This window comes from Capra hircus, chromosome 17, assembly GCF_001704415.2.
Source record: "Capra hircus breed San Clemente chromosome 17, ASM170441v1, whole genome shotgun sequence".
In the NCBI taxonomy this organism is placed as follows: Eukaryota; Metazoa; Chordata; class Mammalia; order Artiodactyla; family Bovidae; genus Capra; species Capra hircus.
Genome location: NC_030824.1, coordinates 20366208 through 20392410, shown reverse-complemented (window position 1 = coordinate 20392410; position 26203 = coordinate 20366208). Strand labels below are relative to the sequence as shown.

At 46.3% G+C, this 26203-nt stretch overlaps 1 protein-coding gene across 1 annotated transcript; it reads right to left on the bottom strand.

Annotated features, from left to right (window-relative positions):
• On the bottom strand, positions 222–25713 carry BRI3BP (BRI3 binding protein). Its single transcript, XM_018061405.1, has 3 exons — positions 25383–25713; positions 14001–14103; positions 222–5993 (listed from the first exon to the last, which is right to left on the bottom strand). Exons 1-3 carry the CDS (start codon positions 25584–25586, stop codon positions 5572–5574), a joined length of 729 nt encoding a protein of 242 aa, XP_017916894.1. The 5' UTR covers positions 25587–25713; the 3' UTR covers positions 222–5571.

Sequence of the window (26203 nt, the reverse complement as noted above, 5' to 3'; positions counted from 1 at the left end):
TATCTGACAAATAGACAGGTATCTTGTATTTTATCTGGCAACCCTACCTCCAGTTAAACAATTAAATTCAAGATGGTATGGCCACTCTTCAGACTGGGGAAGAGGATCATGGAATCAGCACATGTCAGGATTGGGAAAACTGCACACAGGCTTGGTTGGAAGTAATGAAATATATTTAAGAAGTCTGTACACAAAAATTACAATAAACATTTATTAAGATGTAATTTTCACAATATTTTAATTCTGTTCTGAAATTGGCCTACAAATATCTCTACGTAACACCAAAGCCAGTGATTTAATAAATAAGAGAAATGTATGGATTGCTTTGCCAAAAAAATAAGCCTTATACATTTATGCCTATTTATGATATTTGTAGAATCAGTTTCCCAAGCTCATGAAACTAAAGTGAGCACACGCCACATAGGCACACGCACACACCACTATATTAAAATCAGATGGATTCAGAGTATCAAATCAAATGCCATGTAAAATGTATAACCAGATACACGAAATGTGAAGTTGACTCATGAATACACTGTGGATCATGGGTACCATACCTCACAAATATGATTTCCAGTTGAGAAGAGGGAAATAAGTGCTAAGCTGGATTTTAAGTGAGCGCTAATCACCATCACCATCACAAAGAAATCAATTTAATTACAGTATTCAAAGAGTTAACACACATGCGGATATTAAATTGACACTACAATAAAATCTTTAAATCTTCAAAAAGACATTAGAACACATGGTAGAACATATGGCTAAACACCACTAGCTGCCACAGATTTTCAGGAGATGGTGCAAAGGGCAATCAGGTTTTCATACCACCACCAGGGAAACACTGGTCCTGGTGTATCTCCTACTTATCAAGGAATCAGTGAAGAGCAGCGTGCAGATTTCAGTAGGCTGGACAAGCTTTGTTTATTCCAGATCCTAATTTATCACATTGATGGTTGTCCAAGTCTAATTTGAAGGCTACTGTGTTAGATCCTGCAAAAGTATATGCTTCTGTTATTCACAATAAGGAGCAATGGTTGAAGTACTCAAGTGGCCATAAACAAAAATGTTGCAGAATGGTGATATATTATCCAAAAAAAGTTGGGGGAGGTGGGTGACACCTTTAGGTCTTGGAAATTCCTTCTATTGTTTTGGCCATGCTATTTCCATCAGGGATTGAACCCATGTCCCCTGCATTGGAAGCATGGAGTCTCAACCACTGGACTGCCAGGGAAGTCCCCAGAAATTCCTGTTAAAGTGAGCTAGATGGATGGCTGTGTGTGCTCAGTTGCGTCCCCTTTGTGACCCCATGGACTGTAGCCTACCAGGCTTCTCTGTCCATGGGATTTTCCAGGCAAGAATACTGGAGTGGGTTGCATTTCCTACTCCAGGGGATCTTGCTGAACCAGGGATCGAACCTGCAACTCTTGCATCTCCTGCACTGGCAAGAGGATTCTTTACCACTAAGCCACTAGGGAAGCCCCATACTACACTTGGTCTTAGCCAAAAGGCCGAGAAGTGATGGCAAGAGCTGGCTTTTTGGTCAGTCAGTCAATTCAAAACCCATCGAAGAAGTGATCAGGTATCAACCTATAAGGCAGAGAGCCTTCCTCAAAAGCATCTTAAGTAGCAGCAGAGGGAATTATTTGGCAGTCCAGTGGTTAGGATGCCACGCTTTCACTGCAGAGGACCTAAGTTCCATCCTTGGTTGGGAAACTAAGGTTCCATGAGCTATGCGGTGCAGCCGGAAAAAAAGGAAAAACAAAATGTAGCAGGAAGCAAGAGGATGAAATAAAGCAGGATTCCCGATAGTGAGAAGGTGTCTTGTCCATGTTTTAGCTTCTGCACTGGACGTCTGACATGGTATTCCTAACCTCTCTAGAAGGCTACTGAAACACCACCAAAGTGGTTTGCATCTTCCCCACAAGGCAGCCCTGGTGGGTAGGTGTACAAAAGTCCTTTCACAATCCTCCTAAGTACTCACGCCACCCTGCATGTTCACCCTTAGTGCCAACAGGCAACGTCTCCAACTAGCTACTCCCTGCCAGTCAGCAGGCATAGATCCTGCTCTCCTGCTTCTTGAGCCCACGTGTGACAGGCTTCCTGAGGTCTTGAGAGGCATGGTATGCCTATCGTCTGCAGGCAACTATGGGTATTTAAAATCTCTTTCAAAGGCACTAACCTCTCTCCATGATGTCACTCGGTCCCCTTCATAAATTAAAGACCCTAGCACAATTCACAAGGCCAGCTTTCAGGAAATTCTGTTGCTGCATTTTGCTACAAGAAATGATAGGGGGTTAAAAAAAAAAAAAAAAGGCAAGCAAACCAAAAAAAAAAAACAAAAAACAAAACCCAGAAGGCAAGTAATGCTGATTGGTATTGGAAAATACAAAAATGGAAAATATGAAAGGCTGAAATGCCACAAAAGCATCTTTGCCAGGATGTCAAGGAAGAGATTGCTCCAAACATTGATCCCCAAATATCCATGGAAATCCAGCAAGTTGGAGTTAACAAATCCTTTTTCTTTTCTGGGCTCTTTTCTGCTCTTGGTATTTACTGCGATACTGAAGCATCGGGAAATTAACACTGATGAACTTGAAGATACCTAAAAAACTGAGTTTTAACTATAAGAGAGATTCACAGTAGTTTTCGTCAGGATGTTTTCATATCACACTGAATGATATGTTACACTAGTGTATTCTACAGCCCTGAAGATATAAAAAAATTTCTCTTCAAGGTATGAGATATGATACAAAAATACACTTCTCATGTACAAAAAGAGAGAAAAAGGAGATGAGGGGTACCGGGGGAGGTCAATTATCCTACAAGCTTCCAAGGAAAGAAGAAAAAAAATCCAAACTATCTGAGGATAAGAGGAGGCCCAAGCAAAAGTCAAATTTACGCATTAAAAGACAGGAGTTATGCATATTGAACCTCCGTGACTTCCATCAAAATTTCAAGGACTATTCTACCCTGAAGGGATACTCTTAAGGAACTAACTAACTTTTGTTAAAAATAAAGACATCTTTCATTTGGGTGTATCAGACTGTTCAACTGGCTTCATAGCCTATACTTAGCCAATCCAGAAAACAAGGTGCATATTATTTTAAGTTTTTATTTATTCACATATTTGGTTGCATTGGGTCTTAGTTGCGACACATGGGCTTAGTCGCCTCACAGCAAGTGGAATCTTCCTGGACCAGTGATTGAACCCATGTCCTAGCATTGCCAGGCAGATTCTTAGCCCCTGGGCCACAGGGAAATCCCAAGGTGTATATATTCTTAACAATAATTTCCAGTTGATGAGGCCTCAGTCTACCAGTACCCAGATATATGAGCCTTCCTCAATTTACTAGAAGTTAAAATGATTTTTCTGCCAGGGTCTCAAGACAGCACAGTTCCATCAGGTTTCCAGGTGTGAGGGTGGGCAAGAGAAGCGTAGATGTTGTACCCACACAGTAATTTAAAACTTAAAATCTTTGTGCAGAGAATGTCAATTATCCCACTGCCTAACATGAGCAAAGCAAACACCCAGACATGCCAAAAACATAGAAACCAAATGCACAAAGGGAAAGAAGGCAAACACGACCTCCGTGGAGTTCTCTATAATCTGTGTGAAAACATCTGTCTCTAAGCATCTGCTGCTGCTCCTGCTAAGTCGCTTCAGTCATCTCCGACTCTGTGCGACCCCACAGATGGCAGCCCACCAGGCTCCCCCATCCCTGGGATTCTCCAGGCAAGAACACTGGAGTGGGTTGCCATTTCCTTCTCCAATGCATGAAAGTGAAAAGTGAAAGTGAAGTCGCTCAGTCGTGTCCGACTCTTGGCGACCCCATGGACTGCAGCCCACCAGGCTCCTCCATCCATGGGATTTTCCAGGCAAGAGGACTGGAGTGGGGTGCCATGGACAAAACTGGAACGGCTTCAATGCAGAAACCAAGGATAAAGATTTGCCCAGGCAAATTCTAGAGGACATGTACATAATTTCAAGAAGTAAGCTGCAAATGCAAGAGAGTTTGGCTCCCGTTAATGTGCACCTTAAAAACAGAAGTTTCATAAACATTCTTGAAAAACACCTGCTTCTCTTTTCCCGGTACTTGCAACTTCAAATAAAGCAGCACAGAAACACAGCACGGGAAGAGCTGGCAGGCAGCCGAGTTTTCTCTGAAAGGATACCTGGCCCAGAAAGTCTTGGTTCTACCCTATCTGCCAGGGGTCTCTGCAAACCTGTGTACAGGGGCTCTGAGAGGGCTGCCAGGACACACAGGTGACCAAGGAACGCTGATGGAGACGGCCATGAAGCCTAGTAGCAAAACCTGGGTCACCCTTTCCTTGATTTCCTGTGCTTGTTTGGTACCCAGAAAGGGCCATCTCCACTAGCCCCTGATCCAAGCCTTACAAAGCCCCCTTTGTTCAGGACCCCCACAGCTGTCTGCCCCCCATGTACTTCTCTTCACCACTAGAGACCACCTAAAATGAAGCCAGCACATATTCCAAACCAAAAGCACCTAACATATATATTGTAAAAATTTCAGATAAAATAAATCTTCTCCAACTCTGGTGGGTTTCTGCTTATTGTTCCTGAGAATGCTTTGTAAGCAGCAACAGACTTCAAAGGTTATTAGCTGCTATGCTTGGTTTTCCTTCTAAGGTCCTGAGTCAACCAAAAACCAAAATGAAATAAGTATACAAAAAAACCCTGGAGAGTGTAGCTTTCCTATATCCCCCTAGCTGGCCAATGGTAAAATTAGGACTCAAATCAGATACCTGAATGAGCTTCGATTTGGTATCAAACTCCAATGATATTTCTTTGTCTGGTTCTTGAATTTTCCTTTAGAAAATGTGGAGGTTAAAATACATCAAAGTACAGAAAGGAGAGGGAATCTTAGGTTTTCTACAAATAATGACTTCTTCAGTCAGAAATCTGATTGATGGGGGCTTGGTTGAATCATCTAGGATCTCAAAGACATTGAGTTTCAACCTTGAAACCCAACAGTCCACATTCAGAAGCGACACAATTCATCAAATCAACATTAACCAAAAACAACATGAAATGAAGGTCACAGCTTTGGAACATGAAAAGAACACACTCAGACCTCACCCACCAATCCCTGTGCTGCAAAAGCAAACACTTGCCTTGAAACTTTCACAAAAGATCGAATTAGCAATTTCTTCCCCTCTGTGTAAAGTTTTAATAAACTCAACTCGATCTGCCTTTATTAAAAAACCTTACAAAAGATGTATTTAAATGCTTGAAAAAATTAACTTTATGCTCTATGCACAGATAAACTTCTCTTACTGTACAGCTAATATGGTTATATCCTTTGTTTAAAAAATATTTTTTTCCACTAATGACACTTGGTGGGTAGTCCTACATCAACGATCTTGTCAGTTCCTCCTGGAAGATGTCCTAAGAGTTGATATGTGGCCGGAAACACCCTCACAAAGCGCCCCTCTCTTGCTCAGGCATGTTTATTAAGGTTGTTTGGGGTTTGGCGTTCTTTTTTTCCTTCTTCTTTTTTGTCTCCGGAGAGAGGGCGCTGGTGCGGGGGGAGCCGGCCGGCTGGCTGGTTGTCACTTGCTGTTGGGGCGGTCAAGACTCTCCAGCACACGGGTGAGGCGGATGTTGAGCAGTCTGACCTGGTTCTCCAGTTGTTCCAGCTTCTCCTCCACGCTGGGGCCACTGGGGCTGCCTCGCCAGTAGAAGCCCATGGGCCCGGTCATGAAGTAGATGGCCACCACGAAACACAAGGGCAGCACGGCATTCTCAGGCTCGCCCTCATACTTGTGCAGGATGTACACGCAGGACATGGAAAACAGAACGACCCGCACCACCCAGAAGAAGCGGCCGAACACCACGTGCAGGGCGCTGAAGGTGAAGCCCAGGGCCAGAGACAGGAACCAGTAGGCCAGGAGAACGACGCCCACCAGCAGGAGGGCCCGGGCGGGGCTGCTGGCCACCGAGCTGGGGTTGAAGTACTGGGACAGGTTCGAGACTGCAGGACAGAACAGAGGGACAGCGGCCAGTTACAGGGAGTCACAGGGCTTCTGTGCGAGTTGGGCTGGGTGGCTCAGCTCACTGGCTGGGCCTCTTCCACACTCTGAGAAACTAAAGCTGGCTGCCTGGGTATAGAACCCTGGGAGAAGACAGGGCAACACTGTTCTTTCATGGGTTTAAAACACCTTTCAGGTAGGGCAGAGCCTGTACACTGGCCTTCAGCTGCCCTCCTTCCTGTTTTCCATACCCAGCATTAGGCTGGGTGCACAGCTGCCTAGGAGAAGGGTATTTCACAGCCTCCCTTGAAGCTAGCTACATAACTAAGTTTTGGTCAAGGAGAGGTGGGCAGAAATGTTTTGGGATGGCTTCCTAAAAGTAGTGGTAATAGGCCCTTTACCTCTTCTTCTTCTGCCTGCTGGAATGTGGATGCGATGGCTGGTAGAGGAGCAGCTGTCTTGGGTCATGAGGGAAAGGAAGTCACCTATTGGGGAGTAATAAGATGGAAGGGGCCTTGGACCTGAGGAGAATGTGCTGCAAAGCCACCTACCTGTGAACTTTTCACATAAGAGAAATATAAGCTTCCATCTTGTATAAGCTGCTGTAATTTGGGGGTCTCTGTTACTCACAGCCAAACCTAATTGTAACTGGTACCCACACATGAAGTCCCATCTTAAGAATGGAGTGAAATGGAGGACGTGCATCTTCTGTGTGCCCGACTTAAGAAAATTTTCAAACAGAAAAGTTAAAAGGATGGTAATATAAATACTCCTAATCAAAATTATCTAGGTTTAACAATGTTAACATTTTGCTCCATCTCTAGTCACATATCCCCCCCTTTTTTTAACCAAACCATTCGAAAGAGGCACACATCATACTTCAGCATGCAACTTTCTCTCCCATGTTTATTGAGACATAACTGACATACAGCATTATTTAAGTTCACGGTATACAGAATGACTTGACTTATATTGTGAAATGATCAAAATAAGCTTTGTTAATATCCATCATCTCCACAATAGTGTAAAGCAAATGTGTTGCAATTAAAAATACATAAGCAAAACAAAAAAATGTCCATCATCTCATAGATAGGAAAAAAAAAAAGTTTTCCTTTTCCCGAGAACTTTGAGGATCTCCTAACTCCAACTTCCAACTATACTGCACAGCAGGGTTAAATACAGTCATCACATTGCACATTACACCCCCAGGATTCATTTATCCTATAACTGCAGTTTGTACCTCTTAACCATCTTCCTCCAATTCCCCTATTTTCCATTCACTGTCTCTGGCAACCACAAATCTGATCTCTCAATTTATGAGTTGGTTTTTTTTTTTTTTAAGATTCTATATATAAGTGAGATTATACAGTATCTGCTTTTCTCTGACTTATTTCACTCAGCTTAATGCCCTCAAGGTCCACCCATGTGGTTACAAATGGTAGGATTTCCCGTTTTATGGCTGAAGAATACTCCAACGTATATAGACACGCCAAAATTTCTTTATCCATTTACCTGTCAGTGAACAGTTAGGTTGCTTCCATGTCTCAGCTATTCTAAGTAATGCTGCAATGTACATGACTGGGGACAGGGCGGGGGTGGGGGTTGGCAGTGATGGTGTAGTTATTTCTTCGATGCAGTGTTTTTGTTTCCTTCAGATATATTCCCAGAAGTAGAATTTCTGGATCGTATGGTAGTTCTACTTTTAATTTTTTTTTTTTAATTTTATTGATTTATTTTTGGCTGCGCTGGATCTTGGATGCTGCATGCAGGCTTTCTCTAGTTGTGGCGAGCGGGGACTACTCTTGGGTCGCAGTGTGTGGGCTTTTCACTGTGGTGCCTTCTCTTGCTGCAGAGCACAGGCTACAGGGCATGTGGGCTTTAGCAGCTGTGGTCCACAGGCTAAGCTGCTCCAAGGCATGTGGAATCTTTGCGGACCAGGGATGGAACCTGTGTCCGCTGCACTGGCAGGCAGGTTCTTATCCACTGCACCGCCAGGGAAGTTCTCTGCTTTTAAGAGGAACCTTCATACTGTTTTCCATAGTGGTGGACTAATTTACATTCCCACCAACAGTGCCCAAGGGTTCCAACTTCTCCACATCTTCAGCAACATTTGTTCTCTCTTATCTTTTTGGTAACAGTCATTCCAATAACCAAATTAACATTTCATTGTGGTTTTGATTTGCATTTCCCTAATGACTAGCAATCCTGAATTACTGGTAATACAGTATCTTTTCATGTACCTGTTGACCATTCATATAGAAGGAATGTGTCCTTTTTTTCATAAATATGAAAACATTCATATTCATGTTTCCTTTTTTTGGAAACAATGTCTATCCAGGTCCCTTGTCATCCCCTCACCCTTTTTTTCCTTGCTGTACCATGAAGCACGTGAGATCTCAGTGCCCTGATCAAGGACTGAACCCGCACCCTCAGCAGTGAAAGCTCAGAGTCCTAACCGCTAGACTATCCAGGAATTCCCTTTTGTCCATTTTTCTTCTTTCTTTTTGCTATTGAGTTGCGTGAGTTCTTTATCTGTTTTGGATATAAACTCCCTAACGGATATGTTTGCAAATATTTTCCCATTCTGTAAGTTCATTTTGTTGATCGTTTCCTTGGATGTGCAGAAACTCTCTACTTGATGTAGTCCCGCTTGTTTATTTTTGCTTTTGGTGTCAAATCCAGAAAATCACTGCCAAGGACAAGGTCAAAGAGCTGACTGCTTGTTTTCTTCCAGGAGTTTTATGGTTTCTGGTCTCACATTTAAGTCTTTAATCCGTTTCGAGTTAATTTTTGTGAGTGGTGTGAAATAGAGATCTAATTCCATTCTCTTACATGTGAATGTTTTCCCAGCACCACTTATTGAAGAGATTGTCTTTCCTCCGTTAAGCATGCTTAGCTTTGTCAAATACTAGCTAACCGTATGTGTATGACTTTATTTCTCAGCTCTATTGGTCTATGTGTCTGTTGTTATGTCAATACTATACTGTTTCAAGCTCCATGTTCTTTTCAAAAATATTTTTATTTACTTATTTGGCTGCACCGGGTCTTAGCTGTGGCACAGGGAATCTCTGATTTTCATTGAGGCATGCAAGATCTTTAGTTGTGGCAGGCAAACTCTTAGCTGCAGCATGTGGGATCTAGTTCCCTGACCAGGGATTGAACCCTTGCCCCCTACAGAGAAAGTGCAGACTCTTAGCCACTGGACCACCAAGGAAGTCCCTGCTCTAGCAAATTAACTGAGCAGGAGAAGGAGGTCATGGGAACTTCTAGTTTGCAGCCAGTTGCTCAGAAGCACGGGTGATGACCTGGACTCATGATGGGCATCCAAAGTGGAGGGTGGTCTTGTGGGGACTGAGCCTTTTGCCTGTGGGGTTTGATTCTGCCTCTAGGTAGACAGTGTCAGAACTGAGTTGAATTCTCTGTCACCCCATGGCATCGGCATCTTGCCAGCTGGTAGGGGGAAGTCTACCTGCACACACACACACTTTGGAAGTTGGTCCAGGAACCTTTTTCAGTCGCACACCTAGAGCAGAGTGGAGCTGGTATTTCAAGGTTGACAGAGCCCCCCAGTCCCCGCCCTGTCCTGAGGCAGCCTCCAAGAGGAATCCCTACTTCCCTCGTATTGTCACAAGTGTCACAAGGGCTCCAAGGCTTCAGAGAAAGTCAACAACTTGAAGATGGGAGACTGAAATCCTTCCTTCTGACTCTGGATGCTATTTCCCAGAAAAGTGTCCCCAGCCAGGAGATCAAGGGTGGAGCTAACTGTGCTGTCATTACGGTGGACATCGAGCCTGGGAAACATGGCAAGTGTGAATCAAGATGTGCTGGGCCAAATACAGACCAGATTTCCAAGACACTAGTATGCCCCCAAATCTAAGACACCTCATTAATAATTTCCTATTGATTCCAAGATGAGATGACAATTTTTTTTTTTTCTTGTGGCTGTGCTGGTGGTTTATATCAAATCCACACTCCCTCCAGTGGAAGCGTGGAGGTTCAAGAGAAGTACCAAGATGGCAATATTTTTAATCTATTGGGTTAACCAAAACACCTTATTCATTTCACTGGTTTCTTTTTACCTTTCTAACATGGCAATTAGAACATTTAACGTCACATATGTGGCTGGCATTCTATTTCTACGGAACCACTCCAGGCTAAGGACTCTCCATTTTAACCAGTACCTTGAAACATTCTGAAGCAGGCAATTAAAGGATTGTGCTCACGGATGCATTCTGTACCAGAAAATCCAACTCTGGAGTCCAGTTTCCTGCAAAACCTTTTGCACCTTCAAACATCTAAGGGTAAGACACAGACTCCAGAGGTCTTCAGATGCTTTGAAACTTAATGCATCAAGGGGGGAAAAACCACAACACAGAAGTGAGTTCCCCAGCCACCCTTCTCATGAACATGAGTATTCACGGCCTCTTGGCTGTGGAAGAACTCTTTGATCTTTGATCTTCACTTTGGCATGTGGGATCTTTAGTTTCGGCACATAGGATCTAGTTCCCCGACCAGGAGGCTGACTTGACTCCAGTCTTTAATTTCAAGCCGAGTGCAATTTCTTGCAGTCAGGTTTGTTTCTCCAGGGCTCATTGGTCAGGGATGGAAATACCGAGCGTTTAATGATCTGGGCAGGTGGTGAAAATGGATTCCAAGCGGGATTGCACTCAATTGCAGGAGCCAGGTTCCGTGTTGACTCAGCCGGAGTCCCAGGAGGGGTCCTCTGTAGCCCCAGGGGGCTTGGAGCTGCACAGCAGCCTCTCAAATGGCGATGCTGCTGCCTCCGATTCTCTGCCTAAGGCCTCTCAGAGACTGAATTCTGTGGTTCAAAGCCAGAGGGTGGGTTCCCAGGGATGGTGGGGATGACAGTAGGTACGAACCAGGGTATGGGTTTGGGCCAGCAGCCAGCTCAACTCCAAGGCCTATCTCTGATCTGTAAGGTGGGAATGTCAGGGCTGATGGAGAGGGTTGGGGGTGGTGGATGGATTCAAAGAGATGGTGCGTGGAACTCAGAGAGTGTATTGGTCTCCTCGGGCTTCTGTAACAAACGACCAGACGTGGTGGCTTCAAGCAACAGGAATGGAGCCTCACTGTTCTGGGGGCCAGAATTCTGAAGTCAAGGTGTGGGCAGGGCTGCACTCCAGCTAAAGCTCCAAGGGAGGCTCTCTCCCTGCCCCTTCTGGCTCGTCGACTGCACCCCTCCTTCTCCGTCTCCGTTTTCACATTCACATGGCCATCATCTCCATCTGTGTGTGTGTCTCTGTCCAAATTTCCCTCTTTTTAAAAAATATTTATTTGGCTGTGTTGGGTCTCAGTTGCAGCATACGGGATCTTCGATCTTCATCGGGACATGCGTGATCTTTAGATTCAGCATGTGGGATCCAGTTCGTGATCTTTAGATTTGGCATGTGGGATCCAGTTCCCTGACCAGGGATCAAACTGGGGACCCCTGCATTGGGAGCTTGGAGTCTCATCCACTGGACCACCAAGGAAGTCCCTTCATCTTCTTATAAGGACACCAGACATTGGATTGAAGGCCCACACTAACCTAGGATGACCTCATCTCAGCTTGATTACATCTGCAGAGACTTCATTCTCCAATAAGGTCACATTCACAGGTGTGGGGGTCTTGGGGGGCACTTTTGGAGAGGGACACAACTCAACTCACCAAAGCAGTGAAGCAGTGGGGCCGACAGGCCTCCAACTCTTACTGCCCCTTTTTGTACCAGGGGCAGAGCCAGGGCCAAGGTTGCAGCCTGGAGAAGGCATGCAAGACTTTGCTCACGGGATCGCAGAGGGGAGATGAGTAACACACACACACACACACACGGAAGGAGGACAGGAGGTGGAAGAGCGCAAGTGTGAGAACTGAGCATGAGGTTCCTCACACAAGGTGGTTAGGAGGGGCTTCTTGGAGGAGGTGCCATTTACCAGAGAACCAAGCATGGGAAAGATGGGAGCAGGCAAAGGGCTGGGAAGACCGTCCCCAGCAGGGAACGCACAGAGACTGGAAGGCGTCAAGCCGGGTATGTCCAGGGGCTAGGCAGTGTCCTTGGTGTGAACTGTGTCAACTGCAAGTGCATCAGGAAATCATTGGGCAGTTTTAACGAGAGGGACTTAATCTGACTTTTATATTTTGTTTTTTTAAAATCAGTAACAAAAAAAATAGTAATAAAAAAAAAATCACTCTAGCTGATTTGTTGAGAAGGGACCCTGGTTAGGAGATAAGCAGGAAAGCGCTCACCCAGCAGGCCTAAGGCCACTTTCCAGAAAGGTTTGCAAGTTGGGCCCTTGGCCAGCATCTGGGAACTTGGATTTCTGGAGCGTGAGATTGGGATGCATAAGAAATTAGTGGCCTCCATCCCCATTTCTGGCACAGGCTCCTAAAACCCTTGCAATTTCCTAAGTGATAAGAGCAATAAAGGTGTCTTGATAATTCACAGCCCCTTTCACACATACCTGTGTTTGTTAATCAGGTGATTCTGAAAAGCCTCTAAAAATGTAGGCTGGTTGCCAAGGGAACCAACTTGGTTATTAGAGGGTTGAGCCTCCCGATTGACCCTCCTGACCTCTTGGGAGGAGGTGAAGGCTGAATCGATCACCAGTGCCCAGTGAGTCAGTACAACTTGGAACGTGGAAGCTCCGAGTCCTGCCCAGAAACCCTGCCCCATGCATCTCCTTCACCTGGCTGTTCCTGGATTACATCCTTTCATAAAAAAACAGTTATCTACTGAGTAAACAGGTTTCCTGGGTTCCACAAGCAGCTCGAGCGAGTTACTTGAACCCAAGGCGGGGACAGGTCATTGGTACTCTTGATCTATACCAGCCGGTCGGAAGCACTGGTGACAACCTGAACGAGTGTCTGAAGTGGGGGCAACTGTGGGACTAAGCCTTTGATCTGTAGGATCAGATGCTACCTCCAGGGAGGCAGGCCAGAACTGAGTTCAATCTGGGCCTGGAGGTTTTGCACAAACAATGTGGTTCACGCTGATATCTGCTTTCCTTCCAGGAGCCTGGAATTTAGAAGGTGTGAGGCAGAGGGTACCTACATGACCAGCCCCTCAATAAACACCCTGGGTGCTGAGCCTCGACTGGATGTCCCTGGTTGAGGACACCTCACATGGGGATCAAAGCTTGTCCTATGTGACACGCCCACCCCCGTCCTGGAGAGGGCTCTGGGAGCCTGTGCCGGGTTCCCCAGACTTCACCCCTTTGCTGACTGTGCTGTGTGTCCTTCCCTGTAACCATCACAGCTGAGGGTACCACCAAATGCTGGCTCCTGGGACTCCTTCTAGAGACGCATGGGACCTGGGGGCGGGGGGTGGTCTTGGTGACCCTGACAGACTGCTGCAGGCTTCCTGGAGAGAGGCAGCAGCCTGGACCAGGGCCATGAGCTGGAACGCAAAGGGTTCCAGCAGCTGCCTCCTGATTCCTGGACTAGCACATTGACTTCCTAGCGATCACACATTGCTCCTTCCGATGATTCTGTGAGCACCTCATTCTCTGTATTAAATCGCTTCCTGTCTGAGTAACTGGAGTAGTTTGTTACGGACCCCGACCACCCAAAGACTCCACCTCCAGTTCCCAAGGTTTGCCTGAGTGACAGTCGTGTCCGACTCTTGGCAATCCCATGGACTGTAGCCCACCAGGTTCCTCTGTCCATGGGATTCTCCAGGCAAGATTACTGGAGTGGGTTGTCATCCCCTTCTCCAGGGGATCTTCCTGACCCAGGGACTGAAGCCAGGTCTCCTGCATTGCAGGCTGATTCTTTACCATCTGAACCAACAAGGAAGCCTAGGGACAGACAAGTTGGCACTACCCACCTACACCTTCTAAGTAGCATCTGGGAATCCCAGCTACTTACAAACACAACTACAATAATAAAATAGGTTCTCTTGTATCCCCTCCACCAGTCTTCTCCTGCACCACCCGCCCTAGATACCACTCCCATAATTTGAGAAGCACCAGAATGAAACACAGCCTTCAAATGAATGCCCCCCAACACATACCGTCGAGTCCAAGAACTTCCAAGAGCTCTGCCCAAACTTTCCACACGGTTTCCACAAACATGTCCACTCCCAGCACGAACCTCTCGGTCAGCCTTGTCAGGAACTGCAGAAATGAGAGAAAAGTCATTACCGACTAGGCCACAGCTTCCTTCTTCCTAGTCCGGCCAAATTTACAGTTGAATGAGAAAACTCAGCCAGCTGATGACAAAGGCCATCCCAGGGCTTGGCCAAATCGCCCTGCGGATTAACGGAGCATGGAACTAGCTCGGGGCGCCAAGAACCAAGTGAATATGGTCAAATCTCCCTCCTGGACTTCCCTGGTGGTCCAGTGGTTGAGAACCCACCTGCCAATGCAGGGGACATGGGTTCGATCCCTGGTCTGGGAAGATCCCACCTGCTGTGGGGCAACAAAGCTGGTGTGCCACAACTACTGAAGCCCATGAGCCCTAGAGCCCGTACTCTGCCAAAAGAGAAGCCACTGCAATGAGAAGCCTGCACACTGCAACTAGAGAATAGCCCCAGCTCTCTGCAACTAGAGAAGAGCTGCCTGCAGCATAAGACCCAGCATAGCCAAAAATAACAAATAAATAAGAAAAATATATTAAAAAAAAAAAAGAGTCTCCCTTCTACAGGTGGAGGGATTCATCAGAGAAGCCAGAAGCCCTCTGCAAAGCTGCTCACTACACTCCCGATTACTTCCAGACTCTTCCTCTGCTGACTCTTGTCAAAGTCCCTGCCTGAATTCTCATTTCTAAATGGTGGAAGGTGTTGCAACCAACCTATTTCACCTGGAGGCCGGATGCTGCTGCATGGGAGCAACTCTAAAGGGCGAAAACGGCAGTTCTCACAGTTGAGTCCCATTGTCACGTCTCGGGCATGTGCAAACAATGGAGACACACCTCCATCCCAGTTTTAAGGACCCGGGGGCCTTGGAGGGCTGCAGTAGCTCTCCCAGTATGAACACATGCAGTTTTATTTCACTTTAAGCAATATGCTATACACATGGTATAAAGTCTCACTTCCTACAACCTGAATCCCCCTTCCAGAGACAGCAGTGTTAACACTCGCATATGGATCTTCCCTTATATGCCTAGGTGAAGAATGGCACAGACAGGGACTTCCCTGGTGGTCCAGCAGATAAGACGACTCTGAGCTGCCAATGCAGGGGGCCCAGGGTTTGATTCCTGGTCAGGGAACTAAGATCCTGCATGCCCTGCAGTGTGACCAAAAGATAAAAAGGAAATGACCCCACCCCCCACCTACTAAATTATACACTTTAAATGGAAGGACTGTATAGTATTAATATATGATTTATTCCTCAATAAGTTGCTATTTAAAAACCGGAAGGATACTAGCCTAACACTGCAAATCAACGATAATTCCTTTACTTATTTACTGGCTGCATCTCATCTTTGTTGTAGCACTCAAGCTTAGTTGCCCTGTGGCACGTGGAATCTTATTGGACCAGGGGTGGAACCCATGTCCTCTGCACTGGCAGGTGGATTCTTAACCACTGGAGCACCAGGGAAGTCCTCAACTATACTGCTATTTTAAAAGAAAAAATTTTTAACTGAAAGAGTTGAAAATAATGGAACAGTTAACATTAAAAAAAAAAAAGATCATATGGGAAGGACAGAAGGAAGTATTTATGTCAGGGAGAAGAAAGGGGCCCTGGACCCCTCTTAGATAAGGGTAGGTGGGTGGGGGCATTTTGGAGACTGTACCATCCCCTGGAGAGAAGACACACTGGTGTCCGTTTAGTTACAATTCTTTTTTTTTAATTAGAGAGTTTCACTGACGTATCATTTACATACCATAAAGTTCTTGTCTTTAACATGCACGATTCAATGTTGTTTTTTTTTTAAAATCCCCCATAATTGAATTTTAGAACATCTTCATCACCCCAAAAGGAGTCTTGTCTCCATCCGCAGTCGCTTCTCATTCCCTCCTCCCCTCAGCCTAGGCAACCACTAATCTTCCCGTCTCCACGGTTTTGCCTTTCCTGGACTTTCTGTACAAATGAAATCAGGCAATCCGTGACCTTTTGTGCCTGGCTTCTTGCACTCAAAATAATGTCAGGCTTCACCCATGTAGCAGCATGAATCAGTACTTAATTCCTTTTTCTTGCCAAATACCATTCCCTTTCAGGGTTCTCCACGCTTTGTTCCTCCTCTCATTATTCTTTAAAAGCATTACAATTTGTGCCCATTTGTCCACAGGTAGCAATTCCTACATTTTGTTCAAGTGGAGGAAAAGGGAAAGGACACCCTGGGGCACCTGGGAAAAAAATGAGCAGGCCATTCAAGGGCACCAGCTCCCCTAGAAAGGGTGTACAAAAGTAGCTATTTTGGGAGGAAGAGACATTACAGCTTCTGCTGCCACTGACCCTCTCTGTGCCTCAGTTTTCTCAGCTGTAAAATGGGACTAAGGAAGAATGGACATTAGGGAACTTCCCTGTCCACCAGTGGGTAAGAGTCCCTGCTCCCAATGCAAGGGGGCTCAGGTTCATTCCCTGGTCAGGGAACTAGATCACAGATGCCATAACTAAGAGTTCGAATGCTGCAACTGAAGATCCCACGTGCCGCAACTAAGACCCAGTGCAGTCAAATAAATAAATATTAATTAAAAAAAAAAAAAGATGTGGGGACCCCTTAGGTTGTCTGTGTCAGATCTGAGGACAGCTGGGCAGCAACCCAGTGCATCCAGCAAGGTTGGAGGTCTAGTCCTCTCTCCAAAGGAGTTTTCTCCTTCCCACCAAACAACTGTCTTTGGGCAGGTGCTGGGAAACCCACTGGCCCGGACAGGACCTGGCTGTGCTTAGAGGAAAGGTCAGGCACACCTTGGGGACCAGCCGGGGCAGGAGAGGGTGATACATGGAAAGGCTCATCGTGGGCCTTTTGGACTGGATGGGAGGGAACACTCTGCCCCCTGGGGCTGGCATCGCTCACTGTGGTTTCTGCTCCAGCAAGTTAGTCCTTGGCTCCCTGTCTGTGTGAAGACACAGGAGCCCTGAGGGGGTGCTGTGGGCAGCACTGTATTCCTCCAAATCTCAGTGAAGATGAAATGAGGCCAATGTGGAGGGCCTGGATCCAACAGGACTGGGGTCCCTACAAGAAGAGATGGGGGGGCTTCCCCACAGGTCCTCCAGTGGTTAGAACTCTGTGTGGTCAATGCAACAGGTGCAGGTTCAGTCCCTGGTCAGGGAACTAAGATCCCACATGCTGTGCAGCGTGGCAAAAAAAAAGTTAACACTATTTTGGATGGAAAAAAAATTTAAAAATTTTTAAAAAAAGAAAGAAAATGAGCCCACTCCAGTATTCTTGCCCGGGAAATCCCATGGACAAAGGAGCCTGGTAAGCTACAGTCCAAGGGGTTGCAAAGAGTCAGGCACCACCATGCCCATGTTTAACTGAATCTCTGCTGTACACCTGAAACTAAACCAACACTGTAAATCAACCATACGCCAATCAAAAAATTTTTGAGAGGAAAAAGAAAATGGGGACACAGACATGCACAGAGAAAAGATCACGTGAGGACACAGGGAGAAGACAGCCATCCGTAAGCCATGGGGAGAGAGGCCTCAGAAAGCAGCAGCCTGGCTTACACCTTGATCTCAGGTTTCCAGCTTCCAGACGGTATTTCTGGGTTAGCCAGCCAGACTGTGGCCCTTCTTCAGGGCAGCCCTGCAGACTAAGGTGGGGTTCAGCGAAGCCCAGAGCCTGAAGCAGTTCACAGAAATAGGTGAAAAGCCAAACCAACGGCACGGCATGTTTTTCCTACAACCTATAAAATATAGCCAATATTTTATAGTAACTATAAATGAAGCATAACCTATAAAAAGTGTGAATGTTGTACACCGGGAACTCAAGACTCAACAGCGTTGTACAATCATATACTACTGTACGTCAACTATACCTCAATTCAAAAATTTAATAATAGAATTAAAACAAACAAAACTTGGGCATTCCCTGGTGGTCTAGTGGTTAGGATTTGGACTTTCACCACGGAGGCCCAGGTTCGATCCCTGGTCAGGAAACTGGATCCCAATTCAAATGAAGCACTTCTGCATAAAGATGTTTTGAGTTGGTCAGGGAAATAGAAAAATGGACTTGGGAGGGTTATTAAAAAATTGTCAGGAGCTGTAACGATGGTATTGTGCAAACCATTTTTGCAAAACGTTTATCTGTTAAAAGACAGAGACTGAAATATTCAAAAATGAACCAATATGTCTTGGATTAGTTTTAAAACACTATGCCAGGCTTCAAACATTTTTTGATGGGGGAAGAGATACAACAAGAATGTCAAAACTGGGTGAAGGGTATAGAGGTTCATCATACGATTCTTTCTCCCTTTGTGTCTCCTGGGCAATATTCAGGATGAAAAGCTAAAATTAAAAAGATTCAAGAGAGCCAACTCAAGAGGCCCACGGCTACAGCCAGTCCAAGGGAGAAGACACAATTACTCCAGCTCAGCATTTCATCGCCCCGTCCTAAATCTGGAGGGCACCTAAACTCTCCTCACCCCCATTACCCCCAAGCACATTTAAACTGGCTCCCAAGCATTTTCACAAGAAAAGCAGCAAAGGAGCAGTTTAGAGGTTGCCTAAGGATCTGAGGAACAGGAAGACAAAGTTAAAGGGAACTGAAGTGCTGGAACACACAGGAGGATCAGGAATGTATTACAAAGGGGAAAAGGCACCTCTGGGAGGGTGGGTCAAAGCAATGGGACAAGATGTCACCATATGTCCTGACATGCTGCCCTCTTAAAGACACAAGGCCCTCCGGTAGAATTCTTACTGGAATGGCAGGTCCTCAATCTAACCCAGATAAAACAGATTAGGTGCATCACAGGACAACTGAAAAACCAACTGGGTGTCAAAACCACAGGGAGAGGGACTTTTCTGGTGGTCCAGTGGTTAAGACTCCATGCTTCCAATGCAGGAGGCAGGGGTTCGATCCCTGGCTGGGTAACTAAGGTACCATGTGATATATGGTGAGGCCAAAAAGTAAGATAAACCACAGGGAGAAACCATGTCAGTCCCACTAGAATGGTTACACTCAAAAAGACAGACAACCGTCAACAGGTGACTGGAGAAAGATGTGATATATACAAACACACACACACAAACCGGAATACTAATCAGTCATAAAAAAAAGAATGAAATTTTGCCATTTGCAACAACTTGGATGGACCTGGAGGGTACTCTGCTTAGTGAAATAAGTCAGACAGAGAAAGACAAATAATGAGACATCCCTGGTGGTTCAGTGGTTACAACTCTGTGCTTCCACTGCACGGGGTGCAGGTCCTGGTTGGGGAACTCGGATCTGACATGCTGTGAGGCAAGGCCAAAAAGACAGACAAATACTGTATGATAACACTTTGGGGGGAATCTTAAAAAATATAACAAAGTAATGAATATAACAAAAAAGAGGCAGACTCACAGATACAGAGAATAAACTGGCAGTTACCAGCAGGAAAAGGGAAGAAGGGGGATGGACGAGATAGGGGTAGAGGTCTAAGAGATACAACTACTATGTATAAAGTAAATCACAAGGATATATTGCATAGCACAGGGAATATAGCTGATATCCTATTATGATAGCTATAAATGGTATATAGTCCAAAGATATTGAATCATCGGGTTGTACACCTGAATCTAGTGTAATATTGTAAATCAACTATATTTCAGCTAAAAATAAACTGAATTAAATATATCCAAGGGGTGGTGGGGAAGACAGGAACTTATGCTGGCGAGGATGGGGAGAAACTGGAATCCTTATATACTGCTGATGGGAATGCCAAATGGTCCAGCTGAACAGAAACCCCTTGAGATGTCCAAGCCGCCATGTGCTGTGCTGTGCTTAGCCACTCGGTTGTCCAACTCTTTGCGACCCCATGGACTATCCATGGAATTCTCCAGGCAAGAATACTGGAGTGGGTTGCCATGCCCTCCTCTAGGGGATCTTCCCAACTCAGGGATGGAACCCAAGTCTCCCGCATTGCAGGCAGATTCTTTACCATCTGAGCCACCAGAGGAGCCCAGAAAGTCAATGCCTAGGTACATACTCCAAAGTAAACATATATTCATGGAAAAACTTGCACATGAATGTTCGGAGCAGCACCATTCATAGTAGCCAAGAAGTGCAAACCACCCAAATGCCCATTAGCTGATAAACGGATCAAAGGGAAACCCTAAGAAGGAAGGAAATACTGACAAAAGCTTCAAACTAGATGAACCTTGAAAACATGATGCTGTGTGAAAGAAGCAAGATGCAAAAGACCACCTACTGTCCGACTCCACTCACAGGAAATGTCCAGAATGTGCACGCAAATCCATAAGAACAAAGATTATGGGCTGCCAGGGGCTGGGGGAGATGGGGTGACCACTAACAAACTTAGGGTTTCTTTCAGGCGGGGAGGAGTGATGAGAATGTTCAAAACTGATTGTGGTGATGTACAACCCCGCTGAGTATAATAAAAGCCACTGAACTTTCAGTGAATGAATTGTATAGTATCTGAATTATAATTCAATAAAGCTGTTAAGAAAAAGAAGACATAAACATCAATGTCATAAAAGCACTGACTCCCATTCCCAAAAGGGTAAAGGGACTGTGATAGATTAAAAGGAACTAAACTAAACAGGCATTAGAACCAAATGCAATGAACTGTTGATTGGGTGCTGTATTTTTTTTTTAAGCTATAAAGGGAATGTGAATATGGGCTGTGTATTACAAAATGTTATTGAACTAAATTTAAGTTTGGGGGCAAAGGGGCCATGGTATTATGGTTCTGTAGGAGAAAATACTCTTGCCTGGAAAATCCCATGGACGGAGGAGCCTGGTAGGCTACAGTCCATGGGGTCTTGAAGAGTCAGACATGACTGAGCGACTTCACTTTCACTTTTCACTTTCACGCATTGGAAAAGGAAATGGCAACCCACTCCAGTGTTCTTGCCTGGAGAATCCCAGGGACGGAGGAGCCTGGTGGGCTGCCGTCTATGGGGTTGCACAGAGTCGGACACGACTCAAGCGACTTAGCAGCAACAGCAGGAGAAAATATCATGTCCACAATTTACTTTCAAAAAAAACAAAACAAAACAAAACTGTGTGTGTGTGTTTGTAGAGAAAAAGAAACAGTTTGGGGAGAATATGGTTATCCCAGGTGGAGTATCTCACTGTTAACTTATTCAATTCTTCCAGCTTTTCAAAGAAAAAGTCAGACATTATTTTGATGATGGTAATGATGTCAGGGGTATATCCATATGTCAAAATTTACCAACGCGTACACTTTTGTCCCACTTTAAATGTGTGCAGTCTATGTCGACACCTCAATAAAGCTGTTAAAATGCTGGTGGGGGAAAAAAAGACTGGAATGTGTCAAAGTTATTCTGCTCAAAATATTTTCTTACAAAGCAAAAAAAATGCCAGCCTCTTAAAAAGAAAAAGACTAACAGTTTCAGTAATGGCAAAGGAAAACAAAAATCAGTTCCCAGTAAAGATGCCACTGGATTCCGAATGAGTGAAAAGATCGTCTATCTCACAATAAAATAATAAAACCAAATAGTTTACTGACACCTCGTTGGAGAGGTACTGGAAAGCAACCCTCACATGTATGATAGGAATGGAAACTGGTGTAACTGGGGAACATTTCAGTAATGTCTCTCAGTACTCAAAATATATATGAACTGGAACTGTGTATAAAGGACATGGCAGACAAAGCTAGTTTATGTTGTCAGAGTTAGGAGAGAGGTTATCTTGGGGCTAGGGGATTGGACCCCTGTATTTCCAGTGCGATGTGTGGGTCACATGGGCATGTTTGCTATATGACAATTCATTTCACTGTATACTTAACACAGAAAAGTGCACTTTTTATATTTCAATTAAAAAGTTTTTAATGCACAGACCCTTCGGCTCAGCAATTGACTTTCTAACAATTTACAGATGAACTTGTATATGCACGCTCCAAAAAATCTAGATAGAAAAACCTTTACTGCAGCCAGCATTGGAGTGGCCAATCCAATCCAATCGGAAACTAACAAAACATGGACCATTGGGAGGAGCTGGTTAAATGAGGGTACATCTTTATACGAAACGCACCAGATGAATCCTTATATCTTCTACCATTTTACTAAATACTTACTCAGTGCCTGGTATTGTACACCATGACTAGTCACATTCAGCCTGCCAATTTATCCCCTTTGCACAAAGGAGACACACAGAGGTCAAGCAACCAGCCCAAGGTCGCAGAGCTGGGATTCGAACCCAAGTCTCTGGGAGAGCAAGGCCTAGGCTCTGAACCAGAAGGGCTAGGGTTAATTTTAGACAATTCCTAGATAAAGCATAGAGTGTCTCATTAAATACCCTCAAACTTTACAACCCACTAAGAAGGTCTGGCTTGTTGAAAACTATAGTTGCTAGTAGATTCAGTTTTCCGTTAATTATAATTAACAGAGCAATTTCCCCAAGCCTGGCTGGTCTAGGCTACACTCCACAGGAAATGTCAGGGAGCTTCATTTTGGATGCTGCACTGATTGAGGGGCTCAGGGAGAGTTGTGATACCAAAAGAGCAGTGAAGGTACCAGCGTGGACTCCAGACCCACTGTGTACATGTGTGTGTGCATACTGCATTGTGTCCGACTCTTTGGAGCCCTCCAGGTTCCTCTTTCCATGGGATTCTCCAGGCAAGAATACTGGAGTGGGTTGCCATTTCCTTCTCCAGGGGATCTTCCTGACCCAGGCATCGAACCTGCATCTCCTCCATTGACAGGTGGATTGTTTACCACTGCACCACCTGGGAAGCCCCACTATGCCTGGGTTCAAATCCTGGCTCTGCCACCCAGGCTGACTTGAAGCCAGTCACTTTACCACTCTGTGCCTCAGTTTCCCTATCTGTAAAATGGAAATATTAACAGTACCAACCTTATAGGCCTGTTCTAAGGATGAAGTGAGTTATTCTATTTATAAAAGAACTTAGAACAGGGAGCGCTTATATGCTAGAAGGGATGTCGCCCAATTCACAAATTGCTGATTAAGGCCAATTATGATCTTAAAAAAAAAAAAAAAGGCATGGACTTCCCTAGGGGTTCAAACTCTGCACTTCCACTGCAGGGGGCATGGGTTTGATCTCTGGTTGAAGAACTAAGATCCCTCATGCTGCTTGGCCAGAAAAAAGGAAGTGCATTTTAAACAAATGTGCGTGCTAAGTTGCGTCAGTTGTCTCCAACGCTATGCGACCCCATGGACTGTAGCCCGCCAGGCTCCTCTGTCCATGGAATTCTCCAGGCAAGAATACTAGAGTGGGTTGCCATTCCCTTCCCCAGGAGATCTTCCTGACCCAGGAATCGAACCCACATCACTCATGTCTCCTGCATTAGCAGATGGGTTCTTTACCACTAGTGCCATATGGGGAGCCCTTCAAATATCTGTTTCAATTATTAACAAATATTAGTTAGTATTATGGTCATCTCTATTGAAAGCACAAACCTTGGTTTACCTCAAAAGGAATTCTGATTTCAAGATTCTCAGATACTTTGCCAGAATACAGATGACTTATTGATACGAACCCACATCTGAACCCCTAAATATCTACTTTGTATTTCATGTCTGTGAATCTCAGATTTCCAGATAGAATAATCAGCCTTGACATGGTGGCTTGTGCTTAACCCTCCCCCAAAAAGGCCAGACTTCTTTTTGCTGTGAGTGAGTGAAGGTAGCTCAGCTGTGTCCAACTCTTTGCGACCCCATGGACTGAAAAGTCCATGGGATCTCCAGGCCAGAATACTGGAGTAGGTAGCCTTTCCCTTCTCCAGAGGATCTTCCAAACCCAGGGATCGAACCCAGGACTCCCGTATTGCAGGTGGATTCTTTACCAGCTGAGCCACAAGGGAAAGTCTTTTTGCTGTAAAACAAATGATTTCTGCCTTCAAATGGCTAAGGCACACAGCAGGAGGTGGGTGCAGATTCACCCTGCATACTCAGGCAGTCTGGATGGCCATTTCTCTGCACTCAGGTGTTCTGTGCTCTCCCTCTGAAGCCAGCTACAAAGAGAGATTCCCCCACCCCATTTATCCATAACCTTTACAGCCTCTCAGAACACTCATAGGAGAGGACAGTCAGAAGTTAACACCTTTCCTAACAAATTAACCTATATTTCATTTCATCCAATTAGAATATTCAGCCAGTCTGATTTGGGGTTTAATGTTTTCTTTCCCCTTCATCTCAAGCAGCAGAAAACATTTTTTTAAAACCTGAAAGCGCTGCCAACAGGGCTAAGCAACCAAGATTTGAGCATTGGCCAGGATATAACTAACAGTATCTGACACTGATTCAGCCATGACTCTGGGCCAAGAAGGGACCAATGATTCATAATTACAAGAGGATATGATTATTATCCCCATTGAAGGAATAAAGAGACTGAGCCTCAAAAAAGTGAAGCCACTTGCCTGAAGCCATCCAGTCAGAGGTGGAACTCTTCTGCACTCCAAAAGCCCATGGCTGGTGCAGAGCAAAGAGCTTAAGAGAAGAACAGTATGGGCTGTACTTCAGGAACCGCCTGACCACCTGCAACCGTCCCCCTTATTCACTTCCCCTTGCTCGGTGGACTGTTTAACCCCCAGTGGCTCACCCAGCTGCCTAGGGCAGAAGGGGGAAAGGGCTCCGGAGCGCTCAACACCATCCCCAGGGGCCAGGGGCTCCTCAACAGCTCCAAAGTAAATAAAACGCTCCAAGTGAGAGGCCCAGAACACAGTAGGTGCTTAAACGGGTCACTGTGCCAGGTTGCCAAAGCAACGGAGCAGACTGCATTACTCTCATTCTTAAAAAAAATTACAGTAAAGTAATAAAAAGCCTAAATATCTTCAAAGTAGAAGGAGGAGGGCCTAAGGTGCTCAGGGGAAGTGGGTCGGCGTTAAGGCTACAGGAAATTCGGGGTTGCTGGGGAGAGCGCAGCAGCGTGGGGAGAGGGCGCCGGCGAGCAGGGCGCCCCCTGGGCAGCCGCCACGGTGCCTGGCTCACAGTAGGCGCTCATTCAAACGTGTTGAATGAATGAATGAGAGGCGCGGCAGCGTCAGGGCTGCCGAGGGGAGGCCCGGACCTAGTGCCCCCGGGAGCAAGGTTCAAGGAGAAGTACCGCATGGAACACAGGGCGCGCCGAGGCCCTGCGCACTAGACCTGCGCCGGAACTCGCCCCCAGACACGACGCTGGCCCAGCCCGGGCTCGGGCCACAGGCGGCAGGCCCGGACCCACGCCCCAGACCCGGGCCTCCCTTTTTCTGAGCCCGGCCGGCCTGCAGCCCCGGAGGCCGCGCACGGCCCAGGAGGGCCCTGGGCTCCAGGTGCGCGGCGGCCGAAGCAAGGTGACCGCGGGCGCGGGCCCAGCGCCCACCTTCTGAGCTGCGCGCACGTTGTCCTCGCCGAACAGGCTGCTGACGCTCTGCGAGAAGGTGTTGACCGTGCGGCGGTAGCTGTTCTTCTCGGTGCCGCCGCGGCTCCGCGCCCCCTGTGCGCCGGGGGCCACCAGCCCGAGCAGCAGCAGCAGCAGCAGGAACCCTGTCCGGGCCCGGGGTCCTCCCGAAGCGCGCGCACCCATCCTGGAGCCGGCGGGATGTCGGGTCAGGAAGAAGGATGAGGGCCGCACGGTGGGACGCCGCGGCTCCGGCGGGGATCGCGTTGGCGCGCTAGGGGGCCGCGCGCCGCACCTCTGCCCGCGCGCCGCCGCCGCCTCCGCCGCCGCCGCCGCGCCACCTGCCCCGCCCCTCGCGCAAAGGCGCGACGGCCCTGCCCACGCCTTGCCCCGCCCCCGGACGCGGGACCTGCCGACGACCTGGCGGGAGCGCCGGACAGCTGGGAGGTTACTGATCTCCCCGCCACCCTCCCCCTTGAGCCCTCTGTGACCTGGGTGGCTTTAAATCTTTCCTTTAAAAAAAGCCCAAAACTTTATCTTAAACTTTTCTATAAAAGGCAACCCAAGATTGTAAAGGTGAAATAGCCCCAACAGGAACAATGACTACCATTGATCGGGAAATATGAATTATATGTATTTTGCATATCGTTGAATTTATAACACCCAATAATTGGCCGCTTTTGCCGATGGCAGGGGCACCAGCTTACTCATTCATTCTGAAATGTTTAAAAGAAAAGCATTAAGCACTCCTTCCTGCCCTTCTTGAACGAACTCTATTTCAGAGTCAGAAAATAGTTGAGAAC

What these genes read in the sequence shown, in the direction of transcription:
- BRI3BP (XM_018061405.1), bottom strand. Translation starts at nt 25,586, where the DNA reads ATGGGTGCGCGCGCTTCGGGAGGACCCCGGGCCCGGACAGGGTTCCTG. An exon ending in ACGTGCGCGCAGCTCAGAAG is followed by an intron (nt 14,104 to 25,382) that starts GTGGGCGCTGGG and finishes TCATTTCTGCAG; the next exon opens with TTCCTGACAAGGCTGACCGA. An exon ending in GGAAGTTCTTGGACTCGACG is followed by an intron (nt 5,994 to 14,000) that starts GTATGTGTTGGG and finishes TCTGTCCTGCAG; the next exon opens with TCTCGAACCTGTCCCAGTAC.